At 44.3% G+C, this 10,562-nt stretch overlaps 1 protein-coding gene across 1 annotated transcript; it reads left to right on the plus strand.

The window, feature by feature from the left end:
* The first annotated feature begins 327 nt into the window (after positions 1-327).
* On the plus strand, positions 328-2,811 carry LOC135192857 (uncharacterized). The gene is given in 3 exon segments (XM_064176237.1): positions 328-414; positions 1,171-1,977; positions 2,167-2,811. Coding segments are annotated over 3 exon segments (1,539 nt in total).
* The last annotated feature ends 7,751 nt before the right edge of the window (positions 2,812-10,562 follow it).

Raw genomic sequence — 10,562 nt, forward strand, 5'->3', positions numbered from 1 at the left:
GACACCCCCAGTATCGGGAGAAGATCAGCCAATAGCAAACCGGACCTGAAGACGGATTCAAGAAGAAATCGAAGCAGGGATGTATCCCCTACGAGAAGTAACCCAGGAGGGAACCAAGGGGGAATAGGTTTTGTAGCAGTTCCATTGAACTCCTCAGATGTCATAGGATTTAAAAAAGAATTGGGGAATCTCTTGGAGGATCCCCTGGGGGTGGCTGAAAGGTTAGATCAGTTTTTAGGACCCAATACTTATACCTGGGAAGAGATACGGTCAATCTTAGGGATCCTCTTTACTACCGAGGAGAGAGGAATGATTAGGCAAGCAGGTATGAGAATATGGGAAAGACAAAACCAGGCAGGCCCCCCAGGCGACCAAAAATGGCCAAATGTTGATCCACATTGGGACCATCAGCAGGTACAGGGGCGGCAGAATATGAGAGACTTATGAACCTTATTAATCCAGGGAATAAAAGAAGCGGTACCTAGGGGGCAGAATATAAATAAGGCCTTTAGTGAACAACAAGGCAAAGAGGAATCCCCCACAGAATGGATAGAAAGATTGAGAAAAAGTTTACAGATGTACTCTGGCATAGATCCAATTTCACCTGCTGGAGTGGCCCTTTTAAGAACACAATTTGTGGCCAAATCCTGGGGGGACATTAGGAGGAAATTAGAGAAACTAGAAGATTGGCAAGATAGGGGTCTGGAGGATTGTTTGAGAGAAGCACAGAAGGTATATGTGAGAAGGGATGAAGAAAAACAAAAGGTAAAGGCAAAAATTTTTGTAGCTGCTATGAGAGAAAGCCGACAAGGAAAAGGTGTAAGGACACAAGAGAAACCCCTAAGAAGCCATCAACAAGATGGGGGAACAGACACAAAAAAGCAGGAACCTCCTGTGTGCTACTACTGCAACAAGAAAGGACACATCCAAAGGAATTGCAGAAAAAAGAAACAGGATGAGGAGATGTTCCAGGAATAGGGGTGTCAGGGGCTCTACCTCCTAGGGACCCCAGAACATCGAGAGCCCTTGATAAAATTATTAGTAGGTCTCCAGAGAGAAGTGGAATTTTTAATTGACACTGGAGCAGAAAGAACAACTGTAAAGAGCATTCCTAAGGGAATAGAGAAGGGAGAGAAAACTTTAACAGGGGCAAAAGGGGAACCCTTTAAGGTCCCCATATTAGAAAATGTAGTAATTGAAACTGATAAAAGAATAGAATTGAACGACCTGCTATGGTTACCTGAAATAGAGCATAACCTTTTGGGAAGGGACTTACTGTCAAAACTAGGGTTGGAAATAAAAACCAAGAAAGGAGAATGGGACATTAAGATTTATGTGCTCACAAGGGAGGATAAGGAAATGATAAACCCACTAGTATAGCATAAAGGAGAGGAGACAGGTCGAATAGATATGGAGCCTATCCGGGTGGAGTTATCAGACCCCCAAAACCCGGTTCGTGTGAAGCAGTATCCCATATCTTTAGAAGGCAGGAAGGGATTAAAGCCAGTGATAGACCAGCTCCTGAAACAGGGCTTACTGGAACCCTGTATGTCTCCCCATAATACCCCCATTTTACCTGTAAAAAAGCCAGATGGAACATACAGGCTTGTACAGGATCTGAGAGCAGTGAACCAGAGAACACAGACGAAGTTCCCTGTAGTCCCTAATCCATATACCCTGGTGAGCCGCTTGTCTCCGGAATACCAATGGTATAGTGTTATAGATTTGAAGGATGCATTTTGGGCCTGCCCATTAAACGAAGCATCCCGAGATTATTTTGCTTTTGAATGGGAGGATCCAGAGACTGGGAGGAAGCAGCAGCTAAGGTGGACTGTGCTACCCCAAGGGTTCACAGAGTCACCTAACTTATTTGGACAAGCTCTGGAAAAGGTATTAGAAAAGGTAGATTTACATCCAGAGGTAAAATTATTGCAATATGTGGATGACTTGTTGCTCGCTGGGAAGTATGAATCAATAGTAAAGGAAAACACAATTAAACTGTTGAACTTCTTGGCCCAAAATGGACTCAAAGTATCTAAAGGAAAACTCCAGTATGCAGAACAGGAAGTGAAATACTTGGGACACTGGCTGACGAAAGGAGAAAAGAGGTTAGACTCAGAGAGAGTGGCAGGGATCCTGGGTCTTAAACCTCCTTGATCCAAGAAGGAAGTAAGAAAACTACTAGGGTTGTTGGGATATTGCAGACAATGGATTGAAGGATACTCGGAGAAAGTTAAATTTCTCTATGAAAAGCTACTGGGAGAAAAAGTAACTTGGAAGGAAGAGGATGAACAAAGGCTAGAGAAAATTAAGACTTTGCTAATCCAGGCACCAGTGCTTAGTTTACCAGATTTGGAGAAACCTTTCCTCCTATTTGTAAATGTGAGTGAACAAACGGCATATGGAGTGTTGGTCCAGGATTGGGGTGGAATGAAGAAACCTGTAGCATACTGTTCCAAATTATTAGACCCTGTCAGCAGAGGATGGCCTACTTGTGTACAATCCATAGTGGCCACAGCTTTATTAGTAGAAGAGGCTAGAAAGATAACTTTTAATTCTCCTCTCAAGGTATTTACCCTACATAATGTAAGGGGAATTCTACAACAAAAAGCGGAAAAGTGGTTAACAGATAGCAGGATGCTTAAATATGAGGCAATACTCATAGATTCCCCTCAATTAGAATTAGGAGTTACGGGGGCCCAAAACCCAGCTCATTTTTTATTTGAGGAACCCAGCTCAAAGTTAGAGCATGATTGTCTTAAAGTGATAGAACTGGAGGTGAAGGTGAGGTCTGATTTAAAGGATTATTAGCTCAGAGAAGGGGAGAAATTATTTATAGATGGATCTTCAAGAGTGATAGGAGGACAACGAAAGTCAGGGTATGCGATTGTGGGAATGGACTTAGAGGTTAAGGAATCAGGACCCCTGAGCCCTGGGTGGTCAGCTCAGGCTTGTGAATTATATGCTTTATGTAGAGCATTAGAACTTCTAGAAGGAAAAGTGGGAACAATATACACAGACTCCAAATATGCCTTTGGAGTAGTACATACCTTTGGAAAAATCTGGGAAGAAAGGGGACTAGTTAACACACAAGGAAAAGGGCTAATCCATCAAGAACTGGTAACGAGGGTGTTGAAAGTCTTAAGGAAACCCTTAGAGATTGCTGTGGTCCATGTTAAGGGACATCAAAAAGGGACTAGTTACCAAATCCAAGGAAATAATTTGGCTGATGAGGCAGCAAAACAGGCCTCCTTAGGAGAATCACACACTATGATCAGTCTATTTGAAACAGAGGTAGGAAACACGGAAGAATTAAGGTTTACTAAAGAAGAGCTAAAGAAGATAGAAACTATTGGTACTTTAGAGGGAGGAAGATGGAAGATACCAGATGGACGAGAAGTGATTCCAAAGGCCTTAGCCTGGCAGATTTTAGAGAGAATTCATGAAAAAACACATTGGGCTGCAAAGGCCTTGGGAGACCACATACTTAAACGATATGGGTGCATGGGGATTTTTTAAATATCAAGACACGTCACAGACAGATGCCTAATCTGCAGGGAAATCAATCATAATCATTTTAGGAAGGTGGCAAGAGGGGGAAGGACGATCGCTTATCGACCCTTCAAAAAGGTTCAAATTGATTTTACTGAATTACCAAAGGTAGGAAGAATCAAATATCTATTGGTCATAGTAGATCAGCTGACAGGATGGGTAGAAGCCTTCCCATCAGCACGGGCAACTGCAGCAGTGGTAGCAAAGTTCCTGTTGGAACAAGTGATTCCCAGATATGGAGTAATACAAGTAATAGATTCAGACCAAGATTCACATTTTACCTTCAGAGTAATTAGACTTCTAAGTGATGCGCTGGGGATCTGGTGGGAATACCATACACCTTGGCATCCTCAGAGTTCAGGCAAAGTTGAAAGAATGAATCAAACTCTGAAACAGCAGTTAACCAAATTGATGATAGAAACTCAACTTTCTTGGGTCAAGTGCCTTCCCTTAGCATTACTAAATGTAAGAACACAACCCCAAAGTGAGACGGGATTGTCAGCATATGAGATGATGTTTGGAATGCCATAAACTCAGGTGTGCTAGTTTGAAGCAAGCTAGAATGTTTTGGTGAGAGAAAGTAGATAATTGGCTGTGAAAGGAAAACAATGGTGATGTCTCCTTCCCTCAGAGTCCTGCTGAAGAAGAATGTAAACACTAGATAACACTCTCGCCATTTTGTCTTCACTCTGCTTCTGGCTTTGGACTGACCTACATGTCCCTAACCTCTCCTGCCACTAACCTTGCTGCTTAACCTCTTGGCTGAACCTCTATTCTTCCTTAGGACTGGGGTAAGGTTGAGAGGGGCAGGGGGAAGGTGCAGGGGTGGTTGAGAGCCCCTCCTGGGGACTCAGGTTTCTGGGAGGGGAGTTGTGCTTCTGTATTATTTTTACCTTGTATATTTCTGTATATAAATGTATATACTGTAAATATCTGCTTGTATATTGTGCTAGCTGTAAATAAATAGCTTCATTTATATTCCCAGAGCCGACTGAGTCTAGTGGGCTATTTCTAAAAGTGTGGGGGGGTGGGGTATACCCAAACCACCACATGTTTTTAGTTTGGCTTCCCCAACGTGGGGCAAATTGATTTGAGTGATTGTTAATTAACTCTGGGAATCAGAATGAAGCTAATAAAGCAGCTATTTACTTGGTCGAGGCAATTATGTGTGGCCTGTTTTCTGTTTTCTTGTGTACAATTGGATCAAAGACCAAATTGGTTATTTCTTGCTTCATGCAGTTTTTAAGAAGGTCAAAGCTAAACTTACAAGCATTTTCTGGTCCTGGGGTGATTTCATTCTCGGGTATGCTGGTTTTAATGTCACTGAAAATCTTACCAGTAACATTACAGGGGTATTTGCCAATAATATTACATCCAATCAAAATACTGCTTTAACTACAGCCCTAATGAGGGTAATTCACCCCAGAACTGAGATGCCAGACATTTGTTCAGGTTTTTGCTCATGTAAAATTGTGATGCTTCTCTCATGTGTTATCCTGGCTCTTATAATTTTTGATTTTATAATACTTTTAATATTCTGTGCGAAAAATTCAAATGCAGTGCCTACAAAAACTAGGAAAATTTCTGTCTCGAATGTAAACGGCTCAGTGTCTCAGAAACAGTGTACGAGTGGAAACCAAAACAAAGGGGCACAACAATCTCCTTCCCAGCCAAATTCAGGGACAGTTTCTCATCAACAAACTACCAGTGGAAATATAAACAAAGATAATCCAGGGGTACAACAAGGAATACCACCTACTTCACAACAGGGAGCTACTATTATAGTCCCTATACCTCCTTCTCCAGATTCTGGGAAAACTGTCAATGTTCCTAACAACAACGATAACAAACAAGGATTGGCAGGCATCCCAGGAGCACAGGCAAATAATCCCACTAATACTGATATCACCAGCTCAGCCAGTTCGAATCCCCAGCCAGCAGACCAGAACCCTGTTAATTCTAAGGCAGATCTGAACTCACAGACCCCAAGTCAGACCCCCAATAATTCAAACCCTCCAGCAGACACGTCCAAGTCTGTTGCTGTGCAGGCCTTTTTGGCACCTGCTAAGGCAAAAGCCAAGACACAGTTTTTGACAAAGTGCAATTCAAAGGAGGATGTAAGAGAGGGGACCTCTGGTGAGCAAGAGGAGGAAGAGGAGGCATTTAGTCTACGAGACCTAGCGAACATGCTGAGATCGCAGTACTCAAATGAGAAGAGCGCTGTGAGGTTGGCTGCCAAGAAAGAGGATGGTTCCAATGAGTTTAAGAGTGCTATGAGGAAGGTTCTGTTTCTAGGCCAGGGACAACCAGATCAACAAGAGGAAGACGATGACATCCAGGACTCCAACGATCCACTTAGAGAGGTCAGGGAGGTTAGAAAGGAATACTCAAGGGAATCAGGAGAGCCAATCCTAAGCTGGCTAGTGAGATGCCGTAGCATTGGTGCTAATGCCCTGCAGGAAGGAGACAAGTCTGCCAAGCAACTAGGACCACTCGCCAAGGAGAGTGGAGTGGACAAATACCTAGCAAGTCCTCTTGGTAAGGTTAGCTTGTGGACACGCCTTCTGTTGGCTGTGGCTATGAGATATCCTTCCTGAGATGATCTGCCATGAGCTGCTAAAAAGTGGAACACCCTTGAGCAGGGAATTAAGCTTCCGAAGGAGTTTGCTGTGAAGGAAGTGCTTTATGGAGATCATGGCACACATGAGCCTGATGACATTCCTCTTGGAACAGGTCTCATGAAGAAGCTGATTAAGCTTGCTCCTTCATCCTATGCTAACATCTTGGCCAGCAAGTTTCTATCAAGGAGTGATAATGGAAGGTCTTTCACTGTTGGTGAATTCACTGACCAGCTCAGGCAGATAGAGGACAGCTTGTCACATTCTGGCCTAGTCTCTGCCATACAAACTATGACAACAGAGATGAAAGGAATAAATTTCTAAAAGTGTGGGGGGGTGGGGTATACCCAAACCACCACATCAGGGGATGCCTATGAATGAAAAATGAGTCAGAGACTTCAATATCTCTAAATATGTTAAAGCCTTGGCAGAAAGAATAAAGGAGCTCAGAGATATTGGTGTTTTAAATCAAACACCACCCTTAGGTTTCCCAGTGCATGACATTAAACCGGGAGAAAAGGTGCTGATAAAAACTTGGAAAACTGAACCACTAGTCCCACAATGGGAAGGACCCTTTGAAGTCTTGCTAACCACTGACACAGCAGTAAGGACTGCAGAAAAGGGATGGACACATATCTCCTGGGTCAAAAAGAGTAAATCTAGTTATGGATGGCAGGTAACTTCGACACTGGGGGAGACAACCATTAAATTAAAGAGGAAGACCGAATGAGTTATGAAAGACTGCCAAGGAAACTTCAACCCGTCCTGAGGAAAATATTAAGGATTCATGGGTGTGGAAGATCTTGATGATCTTTATCAAAACCCACAAAGATGGTTAAGGAGGGGAGAAAACCTAAAACCAAATTTTAATCTAAATTAGAACAAAAATTATGTAAGCATTGTGAACACAAGCTCGAATGATGCTATATATGGTGTAGATTGTGTGTAAGACACTGATGGGAACCTAAAGATTGACTCCTGAAGGAAGGAAGGAGTTTGCATGGCTTGTAAAAGGCAGTTAGAGAAATTTAAGAGCAGAGGAGAAACTTTACTATTATGTTGACATTTCACTTCAGCAAGGCACTCCATCATCCCCAGACCAAATGTTAAACAATATCAAAGAATAAATGGAAGAAATTGTAAGTTACATTCTACCGAGATTATAATGTAAATTAAGAAATACTGGTAAAACTTCTTACTATAACCCCAACATCTAAGTTTCCCCGAGATGGGGAAAAGAGAGAGAAGAGCCTGTATAGAAAGAAATAAAATTAGAATATAGTTATACCTCAGACTACGACTGGAAATAACCTGAAAATTTCTTTAACTCCATGTTGGGGAAGCCATTTCTTGTTTCACCTATCACAGAAATCATCATCTGGACGGCTGAGAAAAGGTGGGGACACACCTCCTGAGGAAGGTGAGGCAGAGGGGCGGTGCCTGGCGAGCGGGACATTTAAACGAGGAGCTAGCTGTCTCTGCTGAGCCCAGCCGCAGCGTGTGCCGAGGGGGAAAAAAAAAAATCTCCATACTAACTTAACTATCATCGGACCTTCAGGAAAGCAAGACATGGTGCAAACTAGGTCCAAGCTGTACAATACTTGTAAAACTGTGGGCACCCAAACAGAGCCCACCTGTAGGAATGCAGGTGTCCAGACGAATGGATGTGAGGAGTGTTGGAGCCTGGCACTCGAAGTTGAGGGAGACACGGGCATTGGCTGCATTAGGTGTGAGCAGATTAATAATCTGCTTAACCTAGTGGCTGAACTCAAGGGAGAGGTGGAGCGCCTCAAGGCTGAAAGGGAATGTAAAAGAGAGCACCATGCTCTGCAGTCCCCCTTGCCAGAGGGAGATGAACTAACCGACCAAGGAGAATGGATGCAGGTACCTGCCAGAAGGGGCAAGGGTAAACCCTTCCAGCCATCCTCACATCCTCAGTTGCCCTTACACAACAGATATAGGGCACTAGAGGTTGAGGACGAGGTGGTTTTGGAGCAGACAGAAGAATCACCGTCTGGGAGGGCAACTGAAACAAATCAGTTGCCCCCTCGCATCAGAACAAGTACCCAGAAGAAAAAAAGGAGGGTGATTGTTATTGGTGATTCCCTTCTGAAGGGAACAGAGGGCCCCATATGCTGGCCAGACCCCTTCCACAGGGAGGCCTGCTGCCTCCCTGGAGCCCGGGTCAGGGATGTTACCAGGAGGCTGCCTACTGTAGTGCAGCCCTCTGATTACCATCCCTTATTAGTTATACAGACAGGGAATGATGAGGTTAACACCAGAGGGCTAAAAGCTATCAAAAGGGACTTCAAGGCACTGGGAAAAGCAGTTGAGGGAGCAGGGGCACAGGTAGTCTTTTCATCTACACCCTTAGTCACAGGTTGGAATGCAGAGAGGAATAGGAAAGCGTATTTGATGAACAAGTGGCTCAGAGGTTGGTGCCTCCAACATAACTTCGGATTCTTTGATATTGGGGAACTTCATTTTGCCGCAGGTCTGCAAGCAACAGATGGGATGCAACTGACACAGAAGGGGAGAAGGACCCTGGCACATAAGCTGTCTGGGCTTGTTGAGAGGGCTTTAAACTAGAGTGTAAGGGGGAGGGGTTTAAACATGACACCACTAGAGATAAATCAAAGGAAACTGAGGACGGTAGGCTACAGATAGGGGTAAAAGCAGCAGCCCAGATGAAGTGCGTGTATACTAATGCACGCAGTACGGGTAACAAACAAGAGGAGCTGGAAGCCTTGGTACTGAAGGAAAACTATGATATTGTCGCCATCACTGAAACGTGGTGGGATGACTCGCATGATTGGAGTGCTGTAATCCATGGCTACAGACTCTTCAGGAGAGACAGGCAAGGGAGAAGAGGTGGGGGAGTGGCTCTGTATATTAGGAATGCTCTGGATGTCATGGGGGTAGAAATCAAGGATGATCAAGTTGAGTCATTATGGGTGAGAATTAAGGGGAAGGCCAACAGGGCTGACATCCTGGTAGGAGTCTGTTATAGACCACCCAATCAGGAAGAAGAGGTTGATTTATTACTCTTTAAACAACTGGAGGCTGCCTCAAAATCACCTGCCCTTGTTCTGGTGGGCGACTTTAACCTACCAGACATCTGCTGGGACTTAAACACTGCTGAGAAGAAGCAGTCTAGAAGGTTTCTAGAATGTGTGGTAGACAACTTCTTATCCCAGCTGTTACGTGAGCCTACCAGGGGGGCAGCCCTGCTTGACCTGCTGCTCACAAATAGAGAGGGCCTGGTAGGGGATGTGGTGGTTGGAGGCTGCCAGGGGTCCAGTGACCATGAAATTATAGAGTTTTCAATACATGGAGAAACCAGGAGGGGCATCAACAGAACCTCCACGCTGGACTTCCGAAGGGCAGACTTCAGCCTATTCAAGGAACTAATTCAGAAAGTTCCTTGGGAAATAGCCCTTGAAAACAAAGGGGTCCAGGAAGGTTGGACCTACTTCAAGAAAGAACTCCTGAAGGCACAGGATCAGGCTGTGCCAGTGAGCTGGAAGATGAGCCGACGAGTGAGGCAGCCAGACTGGATGGGCAGGGAGCTGCTGAAGGAATTAAAGATTAAAAAGAGAGTATATCACCTTTGGAAAAGAGGGGAGGTGTCCCAGGAAAAGTTCAAGGAAGTTGATCAAAAAGGAAATGGGGAATTGTGAAAAATAGTACCCGTGCCAATATGAGACAGGGCAGAGCAGAATATAAAAATATGAGAAAATAAAAATATGACAATAGGAGAATGGCAAAGCAGGGTGTGTCAGAGCTAACTAAGCTGGAGATGTTGGAACCTACAAGTGATAACAGCGCTGTGAAGAGATAGCAACCTGTCAGTGTAGGACATGAACAAAACAGGGGTGTGTCAGAGCTAACCGAAGGAAAGCCAGGGACGAACGATAACAGAAAAGCACTATGAGTATGGTTGATAAGAAACTAAAAAGCACGCGAACATGAAGACACAAAGAGCTGAGTCATAAGGACAACTGAGGAAGACTCGCTACTTCAGCCTCACAACCACCAGAGAGATCCCCAGGAGGATTAGCACGCATGTACAACAATTCCAGGAAAAACTGCAACCGTTTCGGGAAATGATAAAATATGTATTAAACTGCTATATGAATATGTATCTGAGCGGGAAATAAAAACCCTGCAACCGCGTGTGTACAGTGTGCAGCTGCGGAGATAAACTCCTCTGCGCAGAGTGCTGCTCCTTGCCTGCCAAAATAAAACTCCTTAAACTTATCTCTAAGTTGGCTCAATTTTAACAGTATTAAATAACAAGAGCGAGCACTTCCAGCTAGAGCGGCCTCTTCTGAGCCCTGCTTGCGCGCCCTCAGGGTGGCAGTACTGCGCGGCGCTACGCCCAACGTCTTC

The sequence above is a fragment of the Pogoniulus pusillus genome, chromosome W (genome assembly GCF_015220805.1).
Source record: "Pogoniulus pusillus isolate bPogPus1 chromosome W, bPogPus1.pri, whole genome shotgun sequence".
Classification (NCBI taxonomy): Eukaryota; Metazoa; Chordata; class Aves; order Piciformes; family Lybiidae; genus Pogoniulus; species Pogoniulus pusillus.